At 35.4% G+C, this 15,689-nt stretch overlaps 1 protein-coding gene across 2 annotated transcripts; it reads right to left on the reverse strand.

Moving 5' to 3' along the window:
• Window positions 1–11,162: 11,162 nt before the first annotated feature.
• Window positions 11,163–15,404, reverse strand: LOC109009076 (NAC domain-containing protein 30-like). 2 transcript variants are annotated; one of them, XM_018989420.2, is made up of 4 exons: window positions 15,189–15,404; window positions 13,758–13,946; window positions 13,101–13,372; window positions 11,163–11,967 (listed from the first exon to the last, which is right to left on the reverse strand). In XM_018989420.2, exons 2-4 carry the CDS (start codon window positions 13,921–13,923, stop codon window positions 11,416–11,418), a joined length of 990 nt encoding a protein of 329 aa, XP_018844965.1. In that variant the 5' UTR covers window positions 13,924–13,946; window positions 15,189–15,404; the 3' UTR covers window positions 11,163–11,415. The 2 variants fall into 2 exon arrangements, with proteins under 2 accessions (XP_018844965.1, XP_035547102.1); XM_035691209.1 differs by having other exon boundaries at window positions 15,185–15,404.
• Window positions 15,405–15,689: the final 285 nt, after the last annotated feature.

Raw genomic sequence — 15,689 nt, forward strand, 5'->3', positions numbered from 1 at the left:
GTCAACACTTGATTCTAAATAGATTGATATATCTTCTCTCCAATGAGATCCAGGATTATGGTCTCCTATGTGGGACTATCCAGTCAATCAACATGATTAAATAATAAGAGCTTACTTGAAAATGGATCCATATCAGATATGTCTCTCAAAATATCCATTTTCTAGTTCTGAAAAGCATCCTCATCGCTTTGAAGCTTCTTGGTTTGTACAATTTGCATATCGGCTAGAGTATTCTCCATCAAATGATGTTGCATATTGTTTACCTTGTTATCTTTTTACAATGAAAGCATCTCGACGTTCTGGATGTGATGTATTTACTGTCATAGAATTTAGAAGTTAGAAGAAGATTAATGATGGAAAACATTGTGCCTTATTGAATCACATTGGGGAGGATCCTTGCTCTTGACATAATAATACTATGGAATCTTGTGGGGATTTATTTAAACAATCACAACATATTAATAAAGTAAAGAATGCACAAAGCTCCGAACATGTTGATAAAGTAATGCGACATTCACACACACTACTTCGTGTGTATTGGAAACTTTTGTAAATGATTATAATTTTTTTTGTTCTAGCGATTTTTGGCAATAGCGTTTATTTTGTTGGGGTTTTGTTACGTAGAAGGGCTGCATGGTGGCCAGTGCCGTAGAGGCAAATCGACGTCCTTACATTGATCTTGTCTCTGCGGTTTTGTAACCTATTCCTGAGATGTCTGTGTCTCATCATGGGCCAAAGTATCTGGATGGTGAATTCTGTTTCCAGTTTTCTACGGAAGAGATTGCAAGATTTGCAAAGCCATTCTGTTATTCCATTGTTCTAAAGTTTCTAAGGCAGAGGCCCTCGTTGGATTCTATCCAGTCTTTCATCCATAATCGTTGGGGATTATCGTGCATGCCGGTTGTTTCTACCAGGAGCAGACCACATAATGTTTTCGTCCGAATGTCAAATGAACTAGATTTCTTGAAGGCGCTCTCTTGTGAAACTTGTGAGGTGAACGACATTCAATATCGAGCTTTTCATTGGAAGCCAAATTTTAATGAAGATGAAGAACCTTCATTGGTACCTATTTGGATAGTGCTGCCAGGCTTCCTCCTAATTTTTATCATGAATCTTTTCTAAAGATCCTTACTGCACTGATTGGTCGTTACATTCGAAGGGATAATCCTACGAAATGTGCAACTCGCACGGATGGTGCACGTTTATGTTTGGAGATGGATGCTGCGAAAGATCCAATCCTTTATTTTTGGATTGGGATACCGGGGAAGGGACGCAAATAGGAAGCGATTTATGAGAAGCTCTCGGCATTTTGCTCTAGGTGTAAGTTGCAAGGGCACAATGTACGTACATGTAGATTAAAGTTACAACATAATGGAGATAAAATTTTGGTTCATAAGGATGAAAAAGATACGGATTCTGGAAAAGCAGATCAAGCTTCTGGACAGAGTGATATAGAGAAAACCAAAGGCTTGATGGTTGTTTCAGGCACTACACAAGAACCTACGAGTGAGAATTTGAAAACACAGATTGTAGAACCTGGGGATCTTGTCCTAATTCCTAATGAAGCTAGGATAAAGGATGGACAGTGAGTACTAATCCAAGACTCAGAGCACATAAGTAGAAGTGAGGACAAGAAGAGTGAAGAAAAAATTTTAAAGGAGAGAGGGATTATCAAGTGCAGGAGGTTGAAGATGGTACATCAGAGGGACCTGTGGAGAATAATGATGCAGTTCTAGAATTAGATATCATGCCTGATGAGAATGGTGCTGAAAAAATTACTATGGTAGACTCTATTTCTGAACCTGATATGGAATTACATGTCGAAAATTTCTCAAAGCTTAAGATTATGCCACTGAAAATGAGGGAGCGGAGGTGAAGAAAAAAGGTGTTCGAAAAACTTTTGGAAAGTTCGCAGCCTTACCTGGGTGTTAGCCCGACCAAATAAATTTTCCTTATGATTGGAACGATTTTAGCATGGAATATTCAAGGTCTTGGAACCTCTCGAGGTAGATTAAAGAAATTGGTTATGAAAATGAAACCAAAAATAGTTGCATTAGTGGAACCTTTTGCCTCAGTTGATAAGATGCAAGATTTACTTCACTTGTTACCTATGGATAAGTTTATTACTAACTAAAGGGAGGTTGGCAAAATTTGGGTGCTATGGTAGGATGATATTGTAGTTCAGCTTGTTTTAAGTAGAGAGCAATTCATTTTATTTCCAATAGATGATGGCATTACAAATATTCTATGTTGTTTTATATATGCTAAGTGCAATATGGTGGAGCGACGTGACCTCGGGGAGCAATTAAATGGCCAGGTACTAGGAATTGAACCTTGCATTATTGCCGGTGATTTTAATATTATAAGAGAGGATTCGGAATGTCAGGGTGGAAGACCTCACTCGAGAGCAGCAATGGAGGATTTTAATTCCTGGATTTATCATTGTGGATTGATTGAAATGAAGTCTTTGGGAAGGAGGTTCTCTTGGTGTAATGAGCAGAGTGGTCTTTCGAGAAGCTGGGCGAAATTAGACAGATGCTTCATGAATGCTAGCTGCTTGACAAGTTTCCCTAATGTGACAAGCAGTTATTTACCGAGATCTACATCAGATCACTCTCCCATGTTCATGGAATTTCAGTCAGATCCTTTCTCTTATGGTCCTTCTCCTTTTCGATTCTAACAAATGTGGATAGATCATCCAGAATTTTAGCCATTTGTGGAAAAAATCTGGCAGGAGGATGTGGGTGGTACGAGTCTCTTAGAATTGGCTCTCAAATTGAAAAAATTAAGGGGAGCTTTGAGAGATTGGAATAAGCGGATCTTTGGCAGAACTAAGACTCATTTACAAGAGTTACAATCCCAAATTGAAACATTGGAGTTGGATTTACAGTAGGAATGGGATCCGGGTATTGAACAAGAACTTGTGATGAAACATGTAGGGTTAGCTGGTTGGAGGCACCGGGAAGAGACTAGACTGGCGAAAATGGCAAAAATTAAATGGCGTGCTGAAGGAGATCAAAACTCAAAATGCTTCCATTCCTATTTATCCTACAAGAGGAAAAAGAGAGTCATGCAGATGAGACTTCAAGATGGCACTTATTTGAGGTCACCTGAGGAAATACATTTAGGAGCAACTAACTATTTTCCAAATTTTTTGCAAAAGGAGTCACATGGGAGTTCACCAGATTTATCCTAACTCATTTCGCCAGTTATTACAGTGGAGGAAACTGAAGCAATCTGTGCCATACCTTCAATTGAAGAGGTGAAAAGTGCATTGGGTTCTATACCTTCTAATTGTGCTCCAGTTCCAGGTGGTTTTGGAGAGGGTTTCTTTAAAAGTGTTTGGGATATCATCAAGCTGGATAACATGGCAGCAATTGCTGAATTTTTTAACGATGGTAAATGGCCGAGATTTTATACTTATTCTTATGTGGTGTTGATACCGAAAATGGATATGCCAATTGGGTTCGATAAATTTAGACCCATAAGTCTTTGTTCGGTGTTTTACAAAATTTGTTCCAAGGTGATTGTGAACCATTTGTCATCTCTCCTTCCAAAAATCATATCTCTTGAGCAGGGTGCATTTATTCCCGGTTGAAGTATATTTGAAAATATCAGTCTTATACATGAAATGGTTCACTCTATTAATAAAAAGATACATGGTGGAAATGTGGTTTTAAAACTGGATATGCCCAAAGCATATGATTGTGTTGATTGGAATTTCCTTCTGAAGGTGCTTCGAGCCTTTGGTTTTTCCAACACAGTTTGTGACTTGATTGGCGAGTGTATCTCTACGCCTTGGTATTCTATTATGATGAATAGTATCACAAAAGGTTTTTTCCAAGGTGGACGAGGGTTGAGATAAGGGGATCCTTTGTCCCCCCTTATTTGTCCATTATTTTGAAGAAAATTTTATCACACCTTATAAAGCAAAACATGAAAGAAAAGCACTTTGGCCAGTTTTCACAAGCCCGAGGTACTAGTTTGATCTCTCGCTTAATGTATGTGGTTGATGTGGTCATTTTCATGAATGGTGGTCGAAACTCTATTCGATGCATTTTAAGAATCTTGGCTACATATGAGAATTGGACTGGTCAGTTGATCAACAAAGAAAAAACCGCTATGCTTTTTTCTAATAAAATTCCCATAGCTAGAAAAAGAAATCTCAAAATATTGACGTGTTTCTCGGAAGGAAAATTCTCTTTTAAATATTTGGGGGTTCCCATTGTTTCCGGAAAACTGAAAATTGCGAACTTGGAGGAGTTGGTGAGACTGTCATCAATGGAGGGAAGAGTGATTTTACTGAGGCATGTCCTTACAAGCATGGCTTTGCATCTACTTGCGGTCTTGCATGTTCCTAAACATAGTATTTCTTCTTTAAATCGTCTTATCAGTTCATTCTTTTGGGGAGAAAGTGATGGAAGAGGAAAGAAAAAATGGGTTGCTAGGAGGAACATATGTACACCAACTGCTGAAGGAGGTTTGGGCATTAGACCATTTGAGGAGATGCAAAGAGCTCTTCAATTAAAATTTGCATGGAAACTGATGCATGAGACTTCTCTATGGGCAAATTTTTTTTGAAAGAAATATGTTGGGAATAAACCTTTCATGTTACTTGGTCCTCAAAAGGATACAAGGTTTTGGCGTATGATTGTAAAAAACATTCATACTGTCTTTAGTTATACCAAATGGAAGATTAGAGATGGAAATATATTTTTCTAGTATGATAAGTGGCTAGAACAGGGGTCTCTTGCGGAAACTTTTTCAATGGTTGAGCAAGCTCTATTAAAAGTCAAAGATTGTAACCTTGAAAGTGGATGGGATATGGCCATTTTAGAAAGGCTAGTGGGTACCGAAACTACAGAGAGTGCTCTCAATGTGCTTGCAAAATGTAAACAGTGAGGAGACATGCTAATCTGGACCAAAGCTGAGAGTGGTAAGTTTACCACTAAATCAGCTTGGGAATGTATCCGAGTAAGAAGTCCGACTCTGGAGGGGCACAAATAGATATGGAATAACATACTTCCATAAAAAATTCAGTGCTAATGTGGAAGGCATGCATGGTGCTCTAGCTGTGGATGACAAAATTAGGCAGATTGGGATCCCTCTAGTTTCGAAATGTAACTGTTGTAGGCAAGGGAAGTATGAAGATCTAAATCAGGTTTTATTTGATGGGGAGGTTGCATCTGAGGTTTGGAAAAAATGTGGTTCTCTTAGTGGCCTGCCGATTGGAAGATCATGGTGTGAAACATGTCTCAACTGGTTTCAGAGAGCCTCTAATTCCTCTCAAATAGGTGTCATTCTCAGTCTAATGCCTACTATCATTTATTGGAGACTATGGGGCAGAAGATGCTCTGCACGTATGGAAGAGAAGTTTGAGTCAGTTTAGGCGTAATGGCATTCTATCTATCAAACACTGGGTAGGCATGCTCGGCCAAGGAGTTTCAAAGTTTAAAAGGTTCACTTAAGCCGATTCTTACATTCTTCACAGCCTAAATATTTTTCCAATTCATATTCAACAACAACCAATTCAACTAATATCTTGGTCTACACGATCACAGGGCAGAATCAAATTAAATACGGACAGGAGTAGTCTGGGTAACCTAGGATCATCGGGGGCTGGGGGAGTGATTCGAGATGTACAGGGATCTGTTTTGTTGGCATTTTCTATGAACCTAGGCTATGGTGATAGTACCCAAGCTGAATTATGGGCTTTATTGGAGGGTGTTAGACAGTGTAAACAATTAAATTTGTCCTCAGTTGATATCAAAATTGACTCAAACGTTGTCCTGTCATGGTTGAAGAAAGCTTAGTGTGGCATCTGGTATTTGGAGGATTATTGGGAGGAGCTTCAAGAGTTGATTCAAACCATGGACTACAAGATATCTCATATTTTTAGATAAGGGAACGATGTTGTAGGCTGGTTAGCTCAACGGGGTGCAAGAGAAGGAGATGTGGAATGGAGAAACACGCATGAGCTACCTTATTTGCTGCAGGGTTTCATCGGGGTCGATAAATGGGGCCTTCAATTTGGTGCAAAAATCATGGTGTATGGCTTTAATGCAGAGGTGTTTTGCGTGTTCAGTGCAAGAGGCATGTAGTGATGGTCTTTTTGTGGTCAATATCAGTGTTTGTTCTTTTGTTTAGTTTCGTTGATTGTGGTATTTTTTAGGCTTGTTTAGAGTTTTTTTTTTTGGCTTTATTATATAGGCTTGTTTGGTTTGTTTCTTTGCTTTATGTTTGTTGTTTTGTATTTGGGAGGGTTTTATTGGCTTCTTTGTAATCTCCCAGATGTCTCGCTTGTAACCATGGTATTCCTCCGCCATAAGTAAGGACTTATTAATAAAATTGAGACAGGCTACTATGTGCATGGCTATCGGCTCTTTTCAAAAAAAAAAAAAAAAGCTCCAAACAAATTCTCAAAAATCGATTTAGATTAAAAAATTAATGTTGTTCGATGGTTTGCATTTCAAGAATGTGCCTATAGAGGTCATGATGATGCCCTTGAGTAAAAAAATCGAGATAATTTCCTTGATATGCTTAAACTCTTGGCTTTGTATAATGACAAGGTTGGAAAACTTGTTCTAGAAAATGCTTTTAACTCTTCAAAATATACTTCACCCAAAATTCAAAAGGAGATTTTGGAAGTTCTTGCTAAAAAAGTGAGAAATAAAATTCGTGAAAATGTTGAAAATTCAAAATTTTGCATTATTGTTGATGAGACACGAGATGATTCTAAGAGGGAGCAAATGGCTATAATGTTGATATTTGTTGATAATGATGGTTTTATACAAGAACGGTTTTTTGATCTTGTACATCTTAAAGATACATCTGCATTGGCTCTAAAGAATGAAATATTTGCAGTTATTTCTCATCATTATCTTGATATTCAAGATTCGTGGGCAAGGATATGATAGTGCTAGTAATATGCGTGGTGAATGGAAATGATTGCAAGCATTATTTCTTAAAGATTGCCCATATGCATACTATGTTCTTTGTTTTGCTCACCGATTACAGTTAGCATTAGTTGCTGCATCTAGAGAGTTAGTTTATGTTCATGAGTTTTTCTCAAATTTGAATTTCATTATCAATATGGTGGGCACTTCATGTAAACGTCATGATGAACTGCAAGCTGCTTAGGCAACAGAAATTGTACATATGATAGCTATTGATGAACTTGAAAGTGGAAAATGAGCTAACCAAATTGGCGTTGTCAAATGAGTCGCTGATTCTCGTTGGGGTTCTCATTTTTATTCTATTTGCAGTCTACTATGAATGTTTGGAGCCACTTGCTCGGTGCTTAAAAACATAATAAAAGAAGGATCCACTTACCCTCAACACAAGGATGCGAATGTTGTTTATAAAATGATTACATTATTTCAATTTATATTTATTTTATATTTAATGAAGGAAATAATGGGTATTACTAATGTTTTTAGTCAAGTTTTGCTGCAAAAATCTCAAAACATCTTGAATGCGATGAATATGGTTTCTACTACAAAAGGACTTATTCAAAAGTTGAGAAATGAGGGTTGGGAAAATCTACGTGAGAATGTTGTCTCTTTCTTCAAGAAATTTGATATTGACATTCCAGAATTGAGCTCTCATTATGCACAAGGTCGTGGTCATCATCAACGAGATCACATTACGATAGAGCATCATTATCATTTTGAAATATTTAATGCTACTATAGATTTTCAAATGCAAGTGCTTGACAATAGGTTTAGTGAATGAGCGACAAAGCTTTTAACCCTTAGCTCAGCTTTGGATCCAAAGGTTGCTTATAAATCCTTTAATATTGATAATATCTGTTGTCTTGCAGAAAAGTATTATCCTTTTGATTTTTTTGAGAACGAGAAAAATAATTTAAGGTTTCAATTGAAACATTTTAAAGTTGATGTGCTTACTAATCCGAAGTCTCAGAATTTGTCATCCATTGCAGATTTATGTCGAAGATTGGTAGAGATAGAGAAATCAAAGACATACTATCTTATTGATAGATTGATTCATCTTGTTTTGACTCTTCCAGTATCTATAACGACCAGTGAACGAGCATTTTCAGCTATGAAGATTGTTAAAACAAGATTTCGCAAAAAAATTGAATATGTGTTTCTAGCAAAATTGTGTTTTGTTTGAAAGTTTAAAATATTATGTTTTAATATTATTATTGTTTTGGGATTTGAAAAATGTCAATTGAGATTTAAAAAAGTTGAATTGTTTATTATATTTCGTATAAAGATTTGAAACATATGTAATAATGAGATGAGATGAGATGAGAATTTTGTATCTCATCCCACCCCCCAAACCTGCCTAGTTGTCTATATTGAAAGAGAAATAGCTAAAAATTTTGACTTAGATTCAATACTTGATAATTTTGTTTCTTTAAAAGAACACAAGTTACAATTTTAGATACTCTGTGTTTCTTTTGTTTGATATATTTGTATGAGTGTCTTTATGTTATTTCAATGATATATTGACGTTGGTCCAAATCTATTCTTCCAAGTGTAGAAGTGTCAAGTTGTATCAAGGATAAATCTAAGATCGTATTCCATAGGGACAAGAGTATTAAAACAATCTTGAAAATGCTATGTAAAATCTTATGGTTTATGTAAAAAGAAAGTGTATGAAATGATTTATGTAATCTAATTACAAAAGCAAGCTGTGAACATATCTACATTTGGGTCCAAATCGAAATGATGAAGTATCAAGTTCATTCCTACTACTTAACAAGTAAAGAACCTTGAAAATGACGTAAACAAAGTATGAAACTAAATATAGCAAAATAAAGTAGGAAACTACATAAGATTGCAAAATGTGATCTAAAAGTTTAAGAGACAATTTATCAAACACCTAAACTTCAGGTCTAACCCATTCATGGATTGTTGTTGAGTAGTTCTCATATTCCTCTTTACTCAGTCATTCACTCATTGAAAGAGATAATGACAATAAAATAAGATGATTCAAGCTCAGCTTATAGTTTATCCGAAATTCCTTACTAAATTGTAGAGTAAGTTTTGGTCAATGTAAGATGGAAAATTATGGAGTCTTATATCACAATCAAGCATTAGTTGTGCCTTACATCAACAACAAATCACGACTAGAAAGTAGAATTCCAAACTTTCACAGATATAACAGGCCCCACAAATCAATAAGATTATCAAAATGAAATCAATGGAAAAGTGAGAAATCAACTCCAATCTAATGATGGGTTACTCCCCAAAACTTAGTCTTAGAAATTTAGCCTAACATGTTCAAACTAGAACTATGAGTACACATCTTAGCATCTACAAATTAAGAATAATGAACTGGAACCTAAAAGGGAGGAGAGAAGGGATTTCTCTTTTTGCTTCCGTCATTCTCAGGAGCCTCTCACGAAAATACCCTCTGCTGCTCCTCCGAAAAAGACACCCGCGTCAAAGCCTCTGCCACTACCACCATGTTCTCAAATTTCATCTTAAACTATCAAACTAATAACTTTCACCTCAAATTACAACATTTTTTTTTTTTTTTTGCATATGCAACACACACTATTAAACCCTATTTTCTCAAGTAGATTGTCCACTATTAATCTCTCATCACAAATGTTTAATTATTAAAATTATAAAAATAAAAAATAGTCAAAAATTAAAATAATAAAAAGTAATCGATAACAAACTAAAATAATGAATATGAATAATAAAGTTTTTATAATAAATAAAAATGTAATAATTAATAAATAAATTACACTTTTCTTTCTTTGAAAAACAGGAGAACCGTACCTAAGGACCAACCGCGAAAAGATCTATTTGCAATCCTTTTTATTAGCACACATAACACACATTGCTAATTATATGGAAGCTTAAAAAACTTTCTTAATTAGTTACTATAAAAACTTTATTATGCTTTGATTTTTTTTTAAGGATAATGATAGACTTACTACTTCTTACGACCCATACATTTACTACTCTTTTTAATTTTTTTACTTAATAGTTTAGAAAGTAACTATTAGTGAAGTTGTATATTTTTTTAATTTTTTTTAATGATTAAGGATGTTAAAAAAATACGTAAAAGAAATTAATAAAAAAATAAAAGTTTCAAATACATAGAGTAATAAAATAGTGATAGGAGAGTAGTACTAAGAGCCTATCATTATCATAGAAAAACTGTCACGGGTTGTCCCACGAGAAGAAATTTGTTGTAGCTCATGAAGTACAACTCAACCAATTAACAAGCACCCAATGTCATCTCGATCTCTTGATTTCCTTTAATTTTGGTGCAAAGTGAAAAAGTGTACACATACTTTATGATGTAAATTTTTTTATCATTTTGTATAATATTGATAGTTTTTATAAGTACATGTTGAAAGAAATTAAAAGAATGCATGTAGTACGTATCTTAAGGGTAGGTGCAAAATAAAATTTTCACATTCAATAATGTGATCAAGACGTTGTGGCTATGATTTTTTTTTTAATGGCGAGGCAAACATTGTGAAACATGGATAAGAGCTAGCTAGGGTGGTCAAGTTGGCCAGATTCTGGTCGGGATCATGGAAAACAGTAATTAATACTAGAGATGAAATTCTGGTTACAATTGATCTCGTTTGTTTTTACAAATGAGATGAGATGAGATGAAAATTAAAAATTGAATAAAATATTGTTAGAATATATTTTTTTAATATTATTTTTATTTTAAGATTTAAAAAAGTGAATTGTTTATATTATTTTACGTGATAATTTGAAAAAATTGTAATTATTATATTCAATGAAATGAGTTGAAAAGTTTTGTGAAAACAAACGAGATAGATCTGAATCACTCATGCGTCAAGGCATTTGCTTGTTTGTGAAATCTCCAATTAAGATACTAATTAATTTGTAGAAAAAGATAGAAATTATAATAAGCACGAAACAGTGGTAGTAGTGCCTATAGCTCGATCTCCGGCCCATGATTGTTTTTCAGGCCACGTACAAGCGCTTGATAATAAGCTTCAAATTAATGGACCCGTGCATGGGAAACGAAAACTAATGGATTTTGTTACAAATTGATGCAATCTTATACATAGGATATAATAAAAACTAATAGATCGAGTACAATAAATGCATGCAGTTGAGCACAATTTACAATTATAAAATATCATAAAGAAGTTATCAAATGCATGATGGAAACTTTCTCCCTAGCTAGCAAGAACGACCCTAAAACTTTAATGGATCGATCACTAGTCTCTTTTAATTGAAAGACAATACTCAAACCTAATTCATATATATTATTATGAGTTACAATATCATATTAATCTTACATGCAGATAAAGATTGCAGCTATTAATTATGAGCATTTGTTATGAGTCAGGGAAAGCTAGCATGCATGCAGCCATATTGCAAAAGGAGATTGGCTGGCTAGCTAGCTAGCTAGCATTTTTGTTTTTGATCAGCTTCTAGCTAGCTAATTCATGATCTGAGATATTGAAGGCAAGTTTGGATGGTTTAAGGATGTTGTTGCAGTACTACTCAGCTGTGATGCGAGCAAGTCATCCAAACTTCTCCAATCAATATAATGGCTGCTGATAGCTGTGCTCCTTTCCTCATCGAAATCTTCAATGGCGACAGAATTATTATGCAATAAACCTTCATTTGCTGCAGCAAAACTTGCTGATACAGTACTGGGGCTATTCAGTTGTGGCAGCTGATCAATATTGAGTACTTGGTTCTCCAAAAGAGTATGGCTGTAAACAAGCTGATCATGATGATCTTGCTCATGTAGTAGAACTGATGAAGAATTGATCATGGGCTGATGATGAAAAGTTGGAGCTTCATTTGGATGAACGGCCTGATGATGATGATCTTCATGTACTGTTCTTGTCAGATGATCTGGAAATGAAGGTTGCCTGACTTGGCTGTTTTCTCTGAAATAGAAAGCATGAGCCCAAGCTTCGAAACCTTGTCTATGATTAGGACTGGGCTTCTTAAATGCCCTACACACCACCCATCCTTCTTCCTGCAGTTGCCACCAACATATGCATATTGTTAAAATATAAATAAACATTTTGTTGCAAATAGTGATTTAATTAACACTTCCTAACACCACAAGAAACTGATTAATTCATGATCAGTTATTTTTTATAAAAATGACTATTTTTTATCAAAATAAATTTATTTTTATCATAAATAATTATTCTCGTCGTAAATAATCTGAAATAAATATTTATTTTCCCGTAAAATACTTTTGGTTAAAATTGTAGTAGTATGATTACTACTACATTAATGGCCTCGCCGCCTCAGTCAAAAGTCCTTCCGATCGATTTGATCACTACTTCGAAAGACTACTTAATTATTCTCACAAAATGTCCTTTTAAAATAGTGGATTTTGGCCTAATTTAGACAACTTTTGTTTTTGTTCACATGATACGTCTTTGAATAAGTAACATTCTTGGGTTTGAACTGTAATACCGCCTTCTTATACACGTACTTATATGAGTCAGTCTTCGCGCGTACTTGTACGTCAAGGTAAGAGGACGCATCGATAACCTCTACATCACTAGCAAGATGAAATTTGATTTGCAATATAATTTATCATATTAGCGGTACTGTAGAAGGTGTGTCTTCCACGTCAATTTACAAATATATAAATATTTCTCTTATATATATATATAATGTTAAATGTAATTAAGAAAAACTTACAAAAAACTTACTTCTCCACATGTCAGTTATTGATGCTGAAAATCATTAAATTTGAAATTCAAAATTTGAATTTTAAAAGAAAACTAATAAAATGAGTTTTGTAAATAAAAGTGTAAGTAAAACTGTAAATACATGTAACATTACTCTCTATATATATGTGTGTGGAAGATTCTATACACCACACAATAATTTGCTCACTTTCATCCCACTACAAGATGTAGCACATTTATCACTATTTAATAATTATTTATTAGATGATTTTTTATCATCCAATAGTGATATAGATGTCACATCTTACATAATAGGATGGTAATTTGGTATATAACATTACTCATATATATATATATATATATATTATATATTTCAACTAATTAAATTCGTTGCATATATATACTGTATCAACTAATGGTACTAGAGATATATATATAAGTTGGTTATTGATGAACATGCCTGAGGGGGTCCCTGTTCAGATGTTTGGAGACGGTATTCATGCATGATCCAGTCGGTTTTCCTACCATTGGGTGCTCGTCCCTTATAGAAAACCAGAGTCTTTCTCATCCCTATGATTCGGTTCTTGGACAACACGGCCTTATCCCTCCCTGTTGCTTTCCAGAATCCAGCAGTTGTAGCTCTATTAGTACGTGTTCCTGTTGGGTACTTCTTATCTTTGTGGCTGAAGAAGTACCACTCATTCTGCTCCTCATACCCTAGCTTGCAACTTGCTGTGGAAAATACACACAAAATTTACCCATATAATTATAAGCCACGACACAACATGCATGCAATTGGAACCAACTCCCCTAAGTAAAAAGAAATGAATTTCTTAGTCGCATTTTCTAGAATGTAGATCAGTGGGCGAGCATGCAGCTTGTTGGTTCGGTAGATTACCACTCAGATATATGAAAGTATATAAGCGTCAACTTGCAAAAGTAGTATTTCTGTACATGTTTGGATGGTCAAAATGAACCAACTGCCGCTCAGAACATTGTATTTGGCATTAGAATAAGGATTAATTACTCGAGTATTAATAAAGAAACATTGACTTGAGAGGAAGCAGATGAGCATATTAATATCTTCGTCTGGATAATTATTGCAGTTTTAAAGTACCTTGGATATCCCATGGCTCTATTTTGTAGAGATCAATGTCAACAATAACATCTAGATCAATTCTCAGGGAGTTAATCTTTCTTCTGAGGTAGTAACCCACGAGTTCCTCTTCTGTAGGGTGAAATCTAAAGCCTGGTGGGACACATGAAGACTCCATCTGATCCATTGAAATTATTATATGATCTTCTCCTGAGACAGATCACAGACAAAACATGTGTAAGAGAGAGAGAGAAGGAATCGAAATATAAAGACGTTCCTGCATTCAATGCTTTTAACCAGCTTCATGCATGTTAAATTCGATCCATTTCATGATCATCGATCTGCTTGTAATTAATATTAATGACATGATTATGAAGTCCCTGGATCAAAGACAACCTTAAATTTCATTTATTAACTACTGTACACGGTAGATATGATTGTGAGAGATATATTAAGGCGCGCGCGCAGGGCAGTGAAGTACTGTTAATTCCAGTACTACTACTCATTTTTGCCTTGAAAATATTATGTAGTTATGATTCACATCCACTACAGTAAAGCATGTTAATAAGGCTATATAGGTATGATGGGCAATGATGATGATGATGTTGTGAACTTTCTTTGTGGGACCCAACAGTATTGGTTAGCATGTGTTTTGTATCACATAAAATGGCAGACCAAAAGTGGAACCCACCAAAGATCTTAAGGACAGGTACTAATTAACGGCCGGCTGGGTAGCTTAGTAAGTTGCATGAGAGAGATCTTGAGCTTGATTAGGCGAAGTATATTGAACACAAAAGTTGGCCGAAAAGCTTGACTTTTGCTGGCACCAAGCGTGTTATGTTTCTTTGAGTGCAGTGCACTCCCCCCGATCGAACAGGCCAGCCCTGTACTTAATCTTTCATGGTGATGTTGGAAAACGTTTTCACAACCACCACACGATCGAGAGTCGAGACATGAATTAAGTTCACTCAAAATATAGTTGGGAAATTAGGACAACCACTTTCAACACAGTACTATATACTACAACACTATATGCAAAAGGAAGCTCATGGGCTACTACTGCATGGTGATCGATCTCTGCCTCTCTCAAAAATAGTAAAGGGATAAGGAATTCTTTATGAAGGAACTTAAGATCGACGTTGAGATAACACCATTAATCAATTCAGATCTGATTGATCATCAGGCCAAATATATGGCATACTTGCATCATGGTGCAGATTTAACACCCAAATCCAGGAAAAACATCTCAGACTTCGTAGATCAGACACAATATACTAGGAATTATACATCATTGAAATATCATGATCACTTGCATACATCACATACAAACCCCATTTCCAGAAGTAAAAGATGCACTAAAAGAACTGGAACTCTCAACATGGTACGTACTTTGGAATGTTATACGTGCACGATACATTTTTTAAACAAAACAATTATCATAAACATACTCACAGAATAACGTGTTGCTGCTGCGTTTATGAGAGGAGACCAGATCAACGAGATCAGAGATCAGATAAGGTGTAATATTGGTATAGGCTTGGCTGCAGAACGCTTCTGAAGATAGAGATCAGAGAAAGCTAGCTAGTTCTGAATATGTGAAAGATGTATATAATATGTCAAGGTTGGCGATCGATCGAATGTTGCTGGTGGGAGATAAAAGAGGAATAATAAATGTATATATACATGCTATAGATCGAGACCAGGGAGTTGTTATTGATTGCGCGTGGGGTTGCTGATAGATGAAAGGTTTTTTTGGACGGTTCGACATTTTCACGCCACCCCGATCTCTCTCTCTCTCTCCCCACACCGCAATTTTGTGTGCTAAGATTTATTTTCCATAAGGGGTTTAATTTACATCACAATCCCACACAGTTTTGCAATATTATCAAGTGAACCATACACATCACAGACATTCCCTCCCCCCCCACAATCCAGCTCTTCCTGTCTGTTTGG

Source organism: Juglans regia, chromosome 6, assembly GCF_001411555.2.
Source record: "Juglans regia cultivar Chandler chromosome 6, Walnut 2.0, whole genome shotgun sequence".
Lineage (NCBI taxonomy): Eukaryota > Viridiplantae > Streptophyta > Magnoliopsida > Fagales > Juglandaceae > Juglans > Juglans regia.